Source organism: Ornithodoros turicata, chromosome 6, assembly GCF_037126465.1.
Source record: "Ornithodoros turicata isolate Travis chromosome 6, ASM3712646v1, whole genome shotgun sequence".
NCBI classification, from domain to species: domain Eukaryota; kingdom Metazoa; phylum Arthropoda; class Arachnida; order Ixodida; family Argasidae; genus Ornithodoros; species Ornithodoros turicata.
Window position 1 is genome coordinate 9,321,769 of NC_088206.1, and position 17,768 is coordinate 9,339,536.

Consider the following 17,768-nt stretch of genomic DNA (forward strand, 5'->3'; position numbering starts at 1 on the left):
GAAAACCCAGGAAAAACCCCAACGGGAGGAGGAGCCTATTTTGTGCCCATTATGCACGGCACAAAATAGGCTGCTCCTCCCGTTTTCAACAAATCAGGGGCGAGAACGTTGTCATTCGGGATGGTGGTTGGCTAGGAGCGTGCTATGTGGTGAAGTTCATTTTTAAGAGACCTATCACCATCACCACCACCACCACCACCACCATCATTTTTAAGAGTGTAGTGACACAGGGTCGTGACAAGGGTCAGCCAGTTTTAAGTCTTGAAAAGTGTGCAAAACAAACAACAATACAGCGATGAACGACGACGCTTGCGACAGTTCTCATTTTAAGACACTTTCTTCTTTGTTTTACGGTCCTCACTGGCCTATCAACGTCTCTTCGCTGTACGTCCACCTTCCATCCCCGAGCAGCTCAAGGATACCGTCATGATGAGGCCTGAGGCACGAATGGTGACCAATCGTAACCGTCGTTATGCCAACTCGTTTGCATTCGTTGTAAAGCTTGGTCTGCAAGGTGGCGTCCAATGCGCTGGTTGCTTCGTCCAGAAAGGCTAAATGGGGTCGCTGGTGCAGCAAGCGGAGGAAACACAGACGCTGTTTTTCGCCCGGAGACAGGTTTTCGTACCAGGACGGTTGGAGGACCGTGTGCAATCCGCCCGACCGCTTGATTAGGTGTTCTAATTCTGCCAATCGGAACAGGCTGCAAGGAAAAGAAGCGTGATCATCTTAAAGTGTCACTACGGACTAAATCTCGTGTCTTCAGAATCCTACCAAAATTATGTTACTGAAATCTTCTTGTCTCACTTTACATTCCTGCAAAATATTTTGGCTCTACGTGACGAGAAAGCTAGAGAAAATTAATCTTTATTTTTGAGAGCTGTGACGTCATGTTAGGGTACCGACGGAGCGCCCGCGGCTCTTATCTGGCAACGTTATTGCCCCTCGCGTCTTCTGGGGAGCTCACTTTTTGCACTCCGCTAGCGGAGCATCACGTGACATATCCTCCGACCGCTCCGACCTTCGAGAAAACACAAGGAGGGAAGGAAAAGACACATCTCCCATTTCCCACTCTTTCGATCAGTGTCGCGTGACTTCTCCACCACGTGACCCTTCCCGAACGCCGGCGTCGTTGCTAGGAGATGAGTGCCCTCTCCAGAACATGACATCATCGCAATTTGTGGGCTTATGATTACGTCACCCGCTCCTCGCGTCATCGGAACTTGTGGAGGCTCAGCAGATCTTCAAAAATTGACAGAAATGCACAGCGTTCGTAAACAGTATTGAAATTTCGCGTATAGAATCCCTGAGGCACGTTCTTTTCATGCACTAAATAAAATAAACATTTTTTTCGACTTCGGAGTGGCACTTTAAAGGCACACATGGTGACGTTTCGGGACTTTTGGTGCGGGCGCTACTCGTGCAGCACAATGTACTGAAAATGCGAGAGCATAGTGATGGATGGGCAGACCACGGTTGTTTCTTCTGTGGGTAGATCCGCAAGATGAAACACCGCACGAATAAGACACCTGCCAGCAAATCCCGAATGCTCGAAAATATGCTCGAATTTTCAGTACATTGTGCTGTTTGGGGACTAAGACGCGAAGCTGGAAGTATGACGAAACTAGTTTAAAAAGTGAAGCGAAATGAAGGAATGAACGAAGAAAAATGAAAGCATGGTGCTGCAGGGGAGGCTTGAGAAGCTCGGACTGAAGAATAGGGTCTTCTAGTCTATTATTTTGCATTTAATCTGTTCGAAAAGGTCCCGTGCGCGTGAAGTGTCAAAATGTTCAACGGAAGATTTCACAGTGCCGTCGCAAAAAATGAGTGACCAATTTCTCAAAGGGCACTGGATGCTACAAGGAGTTCGTTCCTCCAGCAGAACAGCGGCACGCTACGAGAAGCGCTACCGAGACACCTACTCACGATGGCAACCAGAAAACTGTCACGTAGTCGAGAGACCCAGAAATAAGTCCTGTCTCCTATACTGCATGTGCAATTGGCCCGCCTTCGGCAACCAGGAGACCAGAAGGTATGCCTTACCTCGAGTCTACGTATGGCACAAGGCGTCATGTGTTCGGCTACAACAAGTGGGTATTTCCTTGCGTCGTAATATATTACGACCCCCCCCCCCCCCACCACCACCACACACACCACCCACGATGCTAAAGGCAGAGTCCCATGACGACAGCAGCCTATGGCTTTCCCGACAACATTTCTGTACCGGTTCGCTGGGTTTTCTACCTCGCTGTTTCCAGGGTGTTCTGTCTATAGGACAAAGCAGCCGTCTTGAGAAGGAACCTTAAAGGGACCGATGGCATATGAAAGTGTTACCGCATCAGCGCAGCTGGATGGTGGTGCCATTCTCTCTAGCAGGACCACATTTTGGTGGTCAACATTGCGCCGGGGATAGTGATGGCAAAGGGGGTGACGGGAACGAATAGGAGATAGGAGGGTGCCTGCATGGCATCGTACTCTTGCTCTAAAGTACTTCAGATACTTGAGGTATTTTTCTATTGCACTTGTTCTCAACGGGGGCTGCACTAGAAGAAGCGCTAGTCAACTACTGAAACTTGTTCAGGCGCGCAGAAAGGCGCACAAAAATATTGCGTCTAATGTATTGATTCTCTAATGATGACGATAAGTATGAATGCCCCTGAGGCGTGCGGAAACGATAGAATAACGAAGCCACTGTAGTGGCCATCGGCTGAGACGCCGAGTCCAGCTGCAGAAAGCATTAAAAAGACGAGACTATACAAAGAATAAAGTAGCAATGTTTCGATGCCATGATGAACCTCAGCACTAAAGCTTGTCACTAATGAAACTTTCTTGTGGTGCTTCGTTCTTTGTAGCTTTCTCTTAGATATCCACGCGCCTTAAATCACAAAAAGCAACGTCTTGCGGTTCTATATACCTATACTACCAACGGTCCAACACCAAGGAATGCCAGCGGAAATCGTCCGTCTCCTCAGGGGTCGCAAGATCGCTGCCAACATTACCCTGCTTCTAGAAGACCTTACAACGTCAGCACAGTCAGCGGGGCACTACATTGGACGCAGCCGGGTGATTCCATCTCAACTCAGGCAAGGTGGTCCGGGCACCATCAGTAATTTTTATTAAAAAAATATATGTTGTAGCCTGGCACAGATTGAGAAGGGAACAGCAAGTGTTTTTTTTTTCGAGTTTCCGTAGTTCCTGAGAAAAAAAATCCGGAAGTATATGGCAGGTCCGGGGCACTTTCAAGCATAGCGATTTTGGCGTTCAATATCTGTCCAACGAACGCTGCCACGGCTTTGAATTTTTTTTCAACTGGTTTTTCCACTGTGTCCGACGGACACAGAAATCGTTGTATATGCTTCTATGCTAACTGAAGGACGTCTCCTTGGGTAGACTACAGGTACCACGGTCCGCTGTCTAAAAAAAAAAAAAAAGAAAAAAAAACTCGAATATCGACCAGTGAACTTGTCGCAGCGCTTCCATGGTCATTACAGGCACCACAGTCCGACACTGAAACTTTTATTGTGCACGGGAAAAACCTTCGACGCAGAAAACTTTCGAGACAGATATTGAACGCCAAAATCGCTGTGCCTGAAAGCGCGCCGGACCTGCCATATTCTTCCAGATTTTTTTTTTCTCGGGAACTACGGAGACTTGAGAAAAAAATACTTGCTGTCCCATTCTCAGTCTGAATCAGGCTACAACATATATTTTTTCAATAAAAATCACTCATGGTGTCCGGACCGCCTAGCCTGAGTTGAGATGGAATCACCCAGCCATTCTTCCTCTCCATTATGTCTGTTGACACTGTGGCACAATAGGAACACCGCACGAAGCTTTGTTCCTAACGACGAAATATGGACGCTGTCAACCGCGTCGATAAACTAAACGCTGCCATTCTAACGAATAATATCGCCCCGTTACGCGAAAAGCGACAGAACGGCGCTTATGAATGCGGTTCGTGAAAAAGAGAAAGGAAAAAGCAGAATTCAGCAGAAAATGTAAATATAATCCTTTCGGCTTCCATCTTTTCGCCAATGTACACAGGCGTCGCTAGGCGTGCTAGGCTGGGGCATTGTCGTAATTCTGCATGGTGAGAGATTCTTTTTCTCGTCGCGCCGTATGCGGGATTTTAATATTGCTTGTTGGGCTTCTTATTGTGGTACGCTTGTATGGGAGCTCGGTATTTCTTTCCCTTTGTCGTCCGGGTCGGGAAAAGAGGCAGGAAATGTCAAAGTGCGCAACAGCGGAGTGCTTTATTGATGCACGTGTCTGTTGTACAAACATGTACAATGCACGTAAAACTTTAACGTTAATTTTTGTTCTAATAGAGTTGCCCGAGGACTACGTCATTGTCACGTGATCTGCCCAGTGGTGGGCAAAACAAACACACGTGGTCATATACCCCAGAACATAGGAATAGTTCCAAGTGTGGCCGGCACCCACCATTATGACGCTTCAGTCGCTTCAATGTTTACATAACACGGGGAGCTCTATTACAATAAATGTCTAGGTATACTCATACGTTTAATATGTTGATTGAGTGTTACAACTGAATTGAACGGTGAATTAAACTTGAAAGAAAAAAAGAAAATTGAGATTTCGGCTTCTTCGTCTATAGTGTGAGGCCAGCGACAACAACTGAGCAACTGAACTAAGCAACTGAATTAAATATAATATACTGATGGTTTTACCGCATTTTGTGGTGTATAATCCGCACTTTATTAGTGGTAAAAATATCATGCAAGTTCTTCTCTCTCTCTCCCCTTTCTCATTCAGGAAGAGCCATTCCTATGTACAGAATACAGACGCCGTACTGCTTTCCGCGTTTTTCACTACAGCTTTCTCTTTGGTGTTGTACACACAAACTCTATAATATTATACAGTAAGCAATGTGGCAGGTGTATGTGTTACAAAGTCGCATGCAATAGCACAGCGAATCTTTCATTTTGTTTTGTTATGTTATGTAAAGCCTGCGTATTTTATCAACATACCTCCCCGCTTTTGCTCTCTCTTCAACGCTTTGCATGCACGAAGGCTTAAAGGGACCACGAAAGGATATTTGACAAGCCTACGACCATTTTCAATTTCTTCCTTTGTACTAAAGCATTCGCCCTGTGAAACATGAAGTTGAAAATCGTTCAAATAACTTCGATATTAACCACGGCCGTGAACGGGGGCTGCTACGACCCGCCTGCGAGGCGAGCTGGTCGTGACGTCAAACAAAGGGGTTGTTGCCGATTGGCGGACGGTATTTTGCGAGCAAATTGGAAACTTTGTGCAAACTTCGTCATGAAATTTGATCTGGAGCTAAGATCGTACCTAATCGTTGACACAGTAGCCTATCGGAAGTGTAATGTAGCCGTTGATTGTCGACGTGGTTAGCGGAGCACGTTTTCTTCTTTGAGCTTCTTTTTCGCCAGAAAATGTCTCTGTCGGTGGCCTTTTGGGAGCTGCTGCGTACGGAACGGTTCTTAGACGCCGTGTGCGTCGCATAGTCTCTTCCTCCACCGCTGACGCGTTTCGCCATATTTTTACTGATTTCGACGGCAGATATACGGAAGCGTCGTTTGTTTTCCAAACCGAAACCAAGCACCCACGTGGTCCCGCGGGGTGTGTGCTCCCGGTCGCCCACAATTGGCTGAGAGGACTGGACGTTGATGACTAAGCACGCTTCGAAGGGCGACCACCCAGCTCATACCAAGACAACTCATACCAGACAACTCACACTACACTCAACTCATACCAGGACAGCTCATACCAAGACAACTCATACCAGGACAACTCCATACCAAGACAGCTCTTCGCGCAAAAAAAGAGAGAAAAAGTTGAGTGTGGTATGAGTTGTCTTGGTATGAGCTGTCCTGGTATGGGTTGTCTTGGTATGAGTTGTCCCGGTATGAGTTGGGTGTGGTATGAGTTGTCTGTTATGAGTTGTGCTGGTATGAGTTGTCTCGGTATGAGCTGGGTGGTCGCCCTTCGAAGCGGACTTACGTCATCAACGTCCAGTCCTCTCAGCCAATTGTCTTCGAAGGGATGTATCCGGCGGTGACGCATGGCTATTTGGGCGTGGTAACTGCGCCCCCAGTGCACTGAATACGGTCAAAAGTCGATGTGCTTACGATAGTCTGGCATCATGAGAACTGTTTCTGGCAGAGTACTCGGAATCCGCGAAAATCATTTCATGGTCCCTTTAACGGATAGCTGCGCCTGCTCGCCATTGCGGACTGATTTTGAACGCGTGACACATATACGGAAGCCATCCTGATGGACGAGAAATATGGCTATCATAGCGGAATACTATTCCGCTATATTCCGACATTTTCTACGTGGGTTTTTCACGTTGCGGTCATAACGCTGTTCGCGATGCGAGCATTGTTCTGACGTTTGTTCAGTAGGCACCATGCGCGCGCTATATTAAGTCAGCCTTGGTCCATTGTGCTCCACACAAAGTGGTTGTTCTCTCGTGCGGATTCTTGGCTCTGTTGTATTATGTAATGTCTGTTTGCGCTGTCACAGTCAGTAGGATCGATCGGATGTCTATTGTCCGGCACAGGGGAGATTATAGTGAAGGGTACAGCTGGGGGCCACCATGACCTTTTCTATCAGCACAAACGATGTTGGGGAGGCCGGATGTGGAACGGAAATATACCGCCTACATTCGTATACTGCAATCCTTAAAAAAAAAAAGGAGTAATTTTAGTCTTTCTGGGAAGTAGATGCATTGCCACAATTATTAGTCCCTTTCGGAGCTAAATGTACCCAGGTCTACGTGAATTTTAGGGACTATCTGCAGAGGTGCGGAGTAAATTTAAAGTAGCGCAGAAGTCATTTTTAACACCCTCATTTATTTCTATAAAACTGTGAAGTACGCCTGCCCCATGCATGCCTGAAGTATGCGCTGCAAAACATGCAAGCACGTTCAACACGCTAACTCCATCAAAAGCACTGCGAGCAATTACACCCACCCCGTTAACCACGCATTCACATGCACAAGCTCCAATGTTATATACTGCATTGAATGCGGCGACTGCTCTATGCAATACATTGGTGAAACCGGCCAACAAATGAACAACCGCCTTACTGGACACAGAACCGACACGTCCAACAAACTCCCCAAAGCAGTCGCCGAACACTTTAACGTTCCTGGTCACAATTTTGACAACATTAAACTATATATTCTAGAAACCGGGTTTAGATCCACACGTGAAAGACGTGATAGGGAGTCTTATCTCATATACAAGTTCAACGCTCTTCACCCGTCCGGTATCAACAAATCACAAGGCACCCTAGAAACACTTCACAAATAAAATATGCTTTTCCCATCTACCTCCATTATCATCTGTTATGTTCTGCATGGCCACTGCTTTCTGCTCTCTTTATTGCATGCCACAACTTTGTATTACAAATATATTTAAAAAAAAATTGCTCGTTCTGGAATTTTCCCCACGTAACCACTAACCACCTTATCTTTCGCTATGCTTGCGAATTCTTGCCTGTTGCCCCGTTTCGTCCACGTGTTCGTGAACCTTCCATTTTTCTGCAACCGGTCTGTAGCCTAGATCACTACGTTCACATAATCCCCTCCACACTCTAACAAAGCAGCTATTCACTCCCGCCGTAAAAACCCGTACGGACCTTTCTTCCCTCCGGGCTGTTGACCCACAATTCGCATGAACCTTTAAACACGTCACACCTAACCCTTTAAATACCATGCCAATGATGAGGACGGTGCCCAGAAGAAGAACAGTCTCTGTTCGAAATATCGGCGGCTTCTGTCCTGAGGCAACTCCCTTCCTACATCTCTACCGGTTCGCTGGATTTCTACCCATCTGTGAAGTATGCCAGTAAGATGCACCAGGAGAAGTAATTCACCCCGCAGAGTCATAATTATCGCAGAAATTGAATTTAAAGTACGACGCAAAATACGACCATGTGCAACGGTGTTGGAGAGCAGTACCAGCCTCTGACCTGGCGCTGACGCTACACAGTCCGTGGACGCTGATTGGTTCAGAGTATCGTCTGCTTGTCAGCTGTTCAGGGCTCTGAAGAAGCATTGCCCACAGGGAAACTCCTGCGGGACAATGAAATCCTCCATGCCCACGGTCACCCTTTCACTTCCTAATCCGCCACGAGGGAACAGGTTTAGAGACTACAAAAGAAGAAAGCCCTCACGCACAAAAAAAAAAAGACAGTCGGTGACCTCGACTGACCGCGCAGACGTTATGACGTCATAGGGCGTCCCTCTCCTCCTTGTTACACCCCGGGAGGCAAGTCGAGAGTGAACGAGCGCGGCTGTGTTTGTGTAAGTTTTTTTCTTCTAAAAAAAAAACCCGCATAGATCAAAACCGTTTGTGCTTTCAACAAATTGAGGCATATACTTTCATCAGATGTCTTAAATTCAAAATATTTTGGATGGCCCTCTGTACTCTTTTAAGTGGTAGAAGACTAAAATAGGGAGTGAATGACACCTATAGGGAACTAGAAGCTGCAAATGCTCCCAATTTACTTCTTTTCCCCCTCTTAGAGTGTTGTAAAATATATAACATCATCACTTCAATGACACAGTCTTCAATGCCAATTGAAACCAATGGTCCCTGAACCAGAGCCGTTTACTGGGAGAGTTTGACCATTGGGAGGAGTCTGTTTTAAAGCTCGCCTTCTGACGTCACACAATGGGCGGCACCAATTTACTGCCGTCATTTTGGAGCGGAACGACCGCCTTGAAATCTCCACGTGCCGCGGTGGCTCGCCTTCATTCCGGTCAAGCGGGCGGAGCGACGAGTGGTCTGACGTCACGGCGAGCCCCTATCATGTGTGGGGGAGGGGGGAGCAAAAGATCAAAGAAGGGCCGAACTCTCCCTATAGAGACGACTCTGTATAGAACATACGCGTGACGCTACCAAGCGTGTAAAGGCCAACCTCCATGGAGCGAATGTACGGCGAAAAAGCTGCGAACTTCGCTCAGCGTCGGACGCCCTGCGCGGGGCGTAGAGGATGTGAGCGTCCGCCGGCGATCTGCCCATGGCAAATATTTTCGCCCAGCGTCCGCGATTCCGGAAGCGGCAACTGCGGATGAACACGAGCCCGGCCAATCAAAGCGCCCTTCCGCTGAGAATTTGCGCCAGTTACTCTGCCTTGTCGTCTGCACGGGGTCATCTGCTCTCGTGGGTCGTCGTCGTCTTCTCCTTCCTAGGTGGTGCTGTCGTCTGCCCGCTGTCTCGCCTACTGCACCGCTAGAACGCCAGGCATTCTCTACCAAGGAACATGTTTTCCTTTCGCAGTATTGAATATGCCTTTCGGTACATTACTGGGCACACTATTTTAGACAGTTGTTGGATTTATTTGCAGAATTTGTGACAGTGAGTACATTTTTCGAGCAACTGATTTCACTAAGATTTCACCTTGTACTCTGGCAACAGTGACATCAGAGCAAGACCCAACGCCGTCCGCTAGTTTTTCGTCCCATGGAGCTGTTGCCGGCGAACAGCTGGCGGCGGACGCGCGTGGCAGTCTGCCGGCGCGAACTTCGTTGCAAAGAATTCGCTCCATGCAGGTTGACCTTAACATGTCAACTTCTCAAACAGCATTACAGTTGTCTCGCGCCGTAAAGCCCCGAATCATTGTCAAACAGCATTGAATCCAATGACCCCTGACATGTTGACACGTTACTGCAGGCACAGTTCTGCTTATCTAAAAGGGGATAGATTCCATTATCTGCTTCTTATTCAGCGCACCAAGGGCTCAATCTTGATGTGCACATAGCGATCGTTATAGCTATTTTTAAAAATTTGCGCGCTCATTCCGTCACGCGCATTGGCCGTTAACCGGGGAGCACGAGCGTTTAGCGAGCGTTACGGGATAGCGAAAAGTTCAAAATCTAGCCCCAGTTGTTACAACAGCGTTGAAGGCTTGCAAACGGATATTGAAGTAACATCACCAGATTGTAAAGTCATTCCGTTTCATAAAACGAACACGAAGCTTTGTGTGCGCTGTTGTGTTGCATGATATAGGCTAGAGTCACTAAATTAGAGTCACTTATTTAGTGGCTCTAATGTAGGCGATACTACAAATCGTCTGTATCTCATCGGCGTCTCTCAGCAGTTGAACGACGATGGAACGGAACAAAAATTGGACAGCAGGAAGGGGTTACAACTGGCACGTGAAGTTGAGAAACGAATGAATTTCATTTGATTGAAAAATTCGAATTTAACGACAAAGGCAGCGAAACGTAACAGAGAAAATTCATTACAAAGAAGCTCGCTGTCTTGCAAGTGACAGGTCGAGAAGGTACCGTCTGTATATCAACGAAGCAGAGCATGCCGTGTCATTCTCAAGTTGAGAACGCAGTTGAGTGTGGGAGTTGTCTGTCTCAAAATCTAAGAACACTACACGAGAGGGTGCTCAGACGCGATCTCAAGTTTACCCTATACAATCGACTCCGGGTACAAGCTGCTTATATACCAGTGGCATGGCTGAGCGGGTTAAGCCGTCGCGCTCGTTGGTGGTAGCCAAGGTCGACTGAAGACTTGGGAGGTGGTGGGTTCGAATCCTACCACCGACAGTTTGAGGTTTTCGCTGCGTTTTCCGAAGACTTTCCAGACGAATATCGGCACAGTTCCCCCTGCAGTCGGCCCAGGACGCATACTAACCCACTTTCCCCCACTCCTTCCTGCTGCCCTCTCACATCTGTCCACTGCTCATAGCCACAGTTGCTTCGCGGTGCTAACACGGAATATATAAAAAAAAGCAAGTTCCTTATAGACACGCCGACTTTCACAAGACCGTACGTTAAGTACGGTGTGGACACAATCAATTCACAGACCGAACACTGGCAGTGCTCATGGTCTCAGCTGTCTCGCGACGCAAAGCCACGAACTATCATCATCATCATTATCAGCAACCGGCTCAGACAATGAGCACGAGCTTGAGGTCGAACTCGAGTGTAGACCGATGTCAAATACCTTTATGCACACGGGCTTAGATGTCGGTGCTTAGGCTAGGATTTACTCTTTCGCTTGGACGAACACCGATGGTTAATCTGGCCCATGGGCATCTCCCTTATCACATTGTACAAATACTGATACAGTCATACAAGCGCGTTATCGCACTCCCGTACGCTGCGTCCACACACTAGAGTGCTTATAGATTTCGGTCGCCGCCCCAGCACGGAGCTAAGCACAGATATAGATATCAATCGTCGGAGTGAAAAAGGTATCTCGAATAGTGAACGAGTATAAATGGTCAGTCTTGAGCTGCAGATAAATTTCGAGATTAGAGCTGTACTCGACAGTACAAGTCACGTGTAGATGTCAAATGCAAAATGTCGTCCAGCAGGGCGTCGTACTATATAGTTTTTAGATAAACAAGAAAAACGAACAGCATGTCCATTTCTGGTTCCGGTTTGTGACGTAAGCGTGACACACCAAGTCCACCATGTCCACCAAGATGAGGTACCTCATCTTGGTGGACATCGCAAGGGTGTGCGACTGAGATAGATGTAATTGGGGATTATATTTTGAGGTATGGTAAAACGTGATAAACAAGTCTCGACTCGACTCGGCGGCTTGTTTGCTTGGCAGACAGTAGGTTATTGCCAGTGACGTCATGGCAAGCAAAGCTATGAAATTTGATTATAAACAATTGCCTGCGAATCTAATCGCAGAATTTTGCACGGTGAGTGTGAGCTTCTCAAGAAAGCATGTTACAGAGCCATTTTGAGCTTTGATATTTGGTCTGGACTGAACGCTTTAAGCAACGATGCTCTTATGATGTTTGAACGTGAACGTCTTCGACACAAGTGCGTCTGCTTGGGGGTCGAACGTATGGTGAACTGTAAATCTACAAGGAGGGTCGTCACATCTTATGATTAGTTAAAACTGTCCTCTGGGCCTGTTGGGCATAACAAAAGCGCTAAAGGCTATATCCGCTTAAATAGAGCATATATTCTTGTGAATAGAAGCTTTTGAAAGTAAGCGCTCGGTGGAGTGATATTGTTTCGTGGTCCTTGTCTTTTTTTCCTGTCTTTAGTGCTCTTATCACGAACATCTTATGATATTCCCTTTTCTTTTCTTTTCTTTTGCGTTGTAATAGGTACATTGAATCTGGGTTTAAAAACTACGATAGTTCGTTCCAGAGCAATACCGTCTATCGTGAGAAGCGTGCTTCTTCTTCAACACTTTTCAAGGTAAGAGCTGAAACTGCACAAATAGCTGAACTCCTCCAACTTAACTCCAACTCCAACTGAATACAACACTGAAGTGACCAAAAAGTGTAACAAAACAAACAACAAAGGTACACACTTATAAGGAGTAGTTATAAAGAGTTATAAAGTAATAAAGAGTAAAACCCGAGACAGGGGGACGACGAGGAACTGACACGCACACACAAAGTGTGAGACTTTTGATACTTTGTGTGTGCGTGTCCGTTCCTTGTCGCACCCTGTCTCGGGGTTTACCGTGACGATAGTCACCAGCATTGAGCAGATTTCGTCCCTTTTGGGGACTAAATGCACGGAAGTTCGTGGAAAGTTTAGGAACTACTTGATGTGCTGGGGAGTAAATTTCAGGGCGAGGGGACTAAAATGGGGAGTAATTACAATCTAGGGGACTAGAAGCTACTCCCTTAAACTCTAAGAAAAAAGGAGTTGCCACAAAAATTTAGAGACTCCGTTTAGAGACCGTTAGTAAATGCACGGGACTAAATGAATGTGGCAGAGTGTGGACTGCGTTTCGCGCTCTGTTCCAAGAGTCCCGGGTACACAGTTCATGTGCATGAATGGAAAAATTTGGAAAAACGTAATTGCAGACTAGGGGACTAGAAGCTGCAATTACTCCCCATTTTACTCCTTTTCAGGGTGTACTTGAAGAGCTGTGGAGTAAATGTTTGGGCCAGGGGACTAAAATGGGGAGTAATTGCCATCTAGGAGATTATAATCTGTAATTAGTCCTCAATGTAGTCCTTTTTTGTTCCTCAGAGTGCGTTTACATACTTACTGCTCTATGTCTCCGTCACTGCGATCGTCTTTATCTGCAGCATGATTCGGATACAGCAGCTGCGATCGCAAGGAACCGCTTCCGAACCAGGGCACCTGAGGAAGGAACAATGATCCTTTGGGAACACGAGTCACTCTTCCGCAGGATGGCTGCCACAATCCTTTGAGGACTCTCAACAGTGAAGTCTTCCCGCTATTGCTCGAACCGGTGATGAAAACGTTCCGTCCGGGCTTCAGTGTCAGGGTGAGACCTTCCACAAAGGCGCAGCTGTCGCGCGGAGTGCCACACGAAACGTCATCCAGTTGGAAATATGGTCCGTCTGTAACAATGCGGAGCATTATTAATGAAATGTCTAATGGGAAGCGCCGCGATACCGCGTCTGCTCAATTAAACTTACACGGTGATTCGGCTGGCATGAATATTTGGGTGAAATTGATAAAGCACAAGGAACCGCAGCGTTTGGTTAGACTGCACAGACGATAGAAGAAGAAAACGAAAAGGAGGGAAAAAAAGCTGTAACTTTGGGCATGCAACAAATGCGTTGTCATTCAGGATGCGTATGTTAGCATCCTTGGTGCACCTCCATAAATGTATGTGTATATAGTCACATTTGTGTAGTCATATATGTACAGTCCCATAGTCATGCAACCATATATACATTGTTATTTGTGCATTGTAACTAATTCCAACTAGTGTATTAGTGTGTATTAGTATTAGTACTCGTAGTGTGCTCTATAGTATGAGTCGTCTAATAAATTTTCTCAAACAACAAATAACGTTTAAATGGGATAGTTTTTTTTGTTTTTTTGTTTTTTTTTTGTTTAGCTGCCATTTTTCGTTACCAGCTCCCGTAGCTCAGTGGTTAGCGCGCTGTCACTCCATATCACGTCGAGACTGGGAGAGTACCCGGGTACGAATCACGGTGCCGGCAGTGCTGTTTGGGGTTTTCCTGGGTTTTCGTCAGACACTTTCAGACATATGTCGGCACAGTTCCCTTAGAAGTCGGCCCAGGACGCATATTCCCCCCAGGGCGTTAGTCGTGACGTTGCCCACCTCTGTGAGGTCGACAACGGCGAGATCTTTCAGAAGCACAACCACCACCTCTCGGTACTGATATTCGGCCAACCGGACCCGTTTGTCATTCGCTGCGTTTACATTGACGGATAAATCGACTGATCGTAAAGGTCGACTGGCGACGTTTTAGGCGACTGTCGACTCAGGCGGCATATGCTGCGTTTATATGAAGGCGACACAAGTCGACTTCATTGAATAAGCCGATCTATCGTCTGCGTATAAACCGGTCCATGAGAAGTCGACACAGCAAGGATAAGTCGCTCGGCTTGGGTAGTTCAGACGACAAATGTCCACTCAACGCCGCCAAGTAAACCTCGCCAGTCGACTAATCACACAGGCTAATTTAGTGTCACTTTCGTGAAGTGCACTCCGACCAAGCGAATTTCACTACGTGCTTGCTACTACGCGGCTTAAGTATAAGTGTCACCTGTGCGATGGTGGCAATTACGACAGATAAGGATAAACAGCGGCACAATTTTGAGGTTTGCGCCGCAACGCCTTCTTGAGAATGTTTTTCTTAGAAACACTTCCCGCAAATCTTCTTCCAACATAAAACAAATTGGCCTCAAACATGTTGCCACAACAAAAATGGCCGCCGCCGGATCGCCGAGATCGCGAAGTTTTCACAGGCTGTTGACGAGAGTAGGGACATGTTTTTTTTTGTTTTTTTTTCTCGGTACAATGCCACACTGTACTAAAATCAAATAAACACGCTGTTGAATATACCTGTTTAGAAATATTGTGGTGGCGGGGCCCCTCGTTTTTTCTCAATATTTTTACCCGTACCACAAAGCCTGCCGTCGAGGGTACACACTCGATCGCCGAAGAGAAGTGAAGTGAGTTTGAGGAACTCACTAAATAGTTAGCGAACTTTCTGTCGAGTGTCACTAAAAAAAGATGCCGTGTGTACAGCACACGAATGACACTAAGTGCGAGTGTAGATGGGTAGAAATCCAGCGAACCGGTAGAATGTAGGAAGGGAGTTGCCTCAGGACAGAAGCCGCCGATATTTCGAACAGAGACTGTTCTTCTTCTGGGCACCGTCCTCATCATTGGCATGGTATTTAAAGGGTTAGGTGTGACGTGTTTAAAGGTTCATGCGAATTGTGACTACAGACCGGTTACAGAAAAATGGAAGGTTCACGAACACGTGTTCGTGAACCTTCCATTTTTCTGTAACCGGTCTGTAGCCTAGATCACAACGTTCACATAATCCCCTCCACACTCTAACAAAGCAGCCATTCACTCCGGCCGTAGAAGCCCCTACGGAACCTTTCTTCCTTCCGGGCTGTTGACCCACATTTCGCATGAACCTTTAAACACGTCACACCTAACCCTTTAAATACCATGCCAATGATGAGGACGGTGCCCAGAAGAAGAACAGTCTCTGTTCGAAATATCGGCGGCTTCTGTCCTGAGACAACTCCCTTCCTACTAAGTGCGAGTGTCACTTGTTGAAATTGACACTAAATTAGTTCGTGTGACAGCGGTATTATTCAGCCACTTCCCATACGTCACTGCCGGGTACCTCGTCCTCCCTCCAGAAGAGAATGGGTGGAGGACGGTCACTGACGAATGATGAAGAAGAAGTAGAATAGATGATTATGAAAAGAATTTCACAGGAATAGGGGAACGTAAAGGTAGCATAACAAGAATATGCGTGCTGTAACCAAAGTACGACCCCCCCCCTTTCAATTATTGTAGAACACTAAGGCATTTGTAGGAGCTTATCGGTCGAGCACCTGCGGATATAAAGACACTTCGAAACATGTCTAGCTCTTCACTGAGTAATCGTCTTCGGTGATAATGATGATGATAATGATTTGATATGGTTATCCTATTATTTGCATGTATCAGTTAAGATACATACAAACAAAGAAAGAAAAAACAATGCCACAGATCTCACTCACCATGACCAGCACGTTCCGAATCCCGGTCACAGCACTCATCTTCTTCGACAATCGCCTCCATCCTTTCCATTAACACACATATCCTATGCGTATTCCCTGCTACAGCCGAAATCCCGTTCGATAAGTCGAGAAGGCTGCTGAAACAGCTAATCAGGTACATGGACACGAAAGTATTCTTGCTAATGATGCCGCTTAACTCCGCAGATGATACTCCACCGTATCTGCCACTGAACACGGGCACCGCCAAAACCAGGAAACTCAACACGCTGCCCATATAGTCTGACATAGACACCGCTAGGTTGAGCGGAAACTGCTTGTTGATTACATTCTGTTGCGCTTTCATCACCTGCCCCAGGTGAGATGTCGTACATTCAAGTTCCGCGTCTTCACCGTCCAAGAACGCGATCGACTCTGAGTTTGACCTAATCTGGGCGTGTTTGTATCTAAACCGTCCTTCTTGCTTTTCTTGCTCATAAACTCGTGGGACCACTGGCGCGATGAGGACCTTGTTGATGACCGTGCTCACGATGAAATAGCAGACGACAGAGAGGGGTCCCGCGGGTCCGGTGACCAGAAATGACTGGTAAGAATAGTATGCAATCGTAAACGGTGACACAATCACCGTTGGAATAATGTCTGTTAGCTTCTGGCAAAGTCTGTCGACATCTTGAGCGATACGCTGGTCTGGATTGTCAACAGTGCCTTCCAGAACGTTGATCTTGTAGTGAACCTTCTTCGTGAAGTACAGTTCTTGAAGACGCTGCGTTAGCGACTGCCGCCACTGAATGGTCAGCGTGCTGGCAACATAGTTCTTCGTGCTTTTCACAGACGCTATCAGAAGGATGAGTACGCTGCAGAGTCCAGTGTGGTAAAGGAAACCGTACCAGTCATGGTTGCCGAGGACAACGTAGTATCTACTGGTCATGAGCCCGACCTGGTAGACGATGACCTGGTAGAAAATTGAGAGGAAAAGTAATAGTAGAAGTAGAACTGTGTTGTCGGGAAGAGCGACACGTGTAATGAGGCGAAAGCGTCGCATGAACAAACGGTCAAAGCTGATGAGTTCCATAGCCTCCGCCGTGCAGGGCTCTTGGAGCCGCACTGGTGTCTCACTTGAAGAAGACAACTTTAGATAAGAAGTGCGAGGCATATTTAGTTTCCTCGCCAAGTGGTAAGATTTCCGAACAGATTGGGCTTCTTATCGTATGAGGCAGAACTTGTGAGTGGTGGGCATGAAGTGGCGTTCATTGAGACCGACAAGCTATTCGGAATACTCGAGGGATATCGAACATATGCGTTCCGTTAAAAAAACGTTGCAGGATGCAACCATTTGTTTCTGAGGAGAGAGTGATAAGACAGCGAGAGTTCAGAGAACCCATGGTGAACGCAGCTTGGCCAGCCGTGCGCCCTTTCGGCGAAAGAAACAACTAAGAACACTGGCGCGGTATTTCAAAACGCAATATCTTATTTATCCATTTTAGCCATCGTGATCAAATAATGTAAGGGACTAAACTACGCAGGAAACTGGAAAATTCAGTACAGTAAACTAGCAAACTAAATTTCCAACAACAACAACAACAACAACAACTTTATTGCGAGATGATGAATGGGGAGTTTCATCGCCAGGGGCGATACTCTACCCCATTGCTGATGATGATGATGCGGGGAATCAAATAATGAGCCCCTTCACAATATGGATCGAAGTCCTATAGTATCCAGAAAGGTGAAGCGAGCTTTGAGGGCAGAGCGTTGGTCGGCTGGATGTGGCCAGGGACCAAGCAATTATGTGAGAGAT

At 46.7% G+C, this 17,768-nt stretch overlaps 1 protein-coding gene across 1 annotated transcript; it reads right to left on the reverse strand.

Moving 5' to 3' along the window:
* Positions 1–237: 237 nt before the first annotated feature.
* Positions 238–17,279, reverse strand: LOC135397623 (lysosomal cobalamin transporter ABCD4-like). The gene is made up of 3 exons (XM_064629238.1): positions 15,974–17,279; positions 12,990–13,308; positions 238–700 (listed from the first exon to the last, which is right to left on the reverse strand). Exons 1-3 carry the CDS (start codon positions 17,121–17,123, stop codon positions 358–360), a joined length of 1,812 nt encoding a protein of 603 aa, XP_064485308.1. The 5' UTR covers positions 17,124–17,279; the 3' UTR covers positions 238–357.
* Positions 17,280–17,768: the final 489 nt, after the last annotated feature.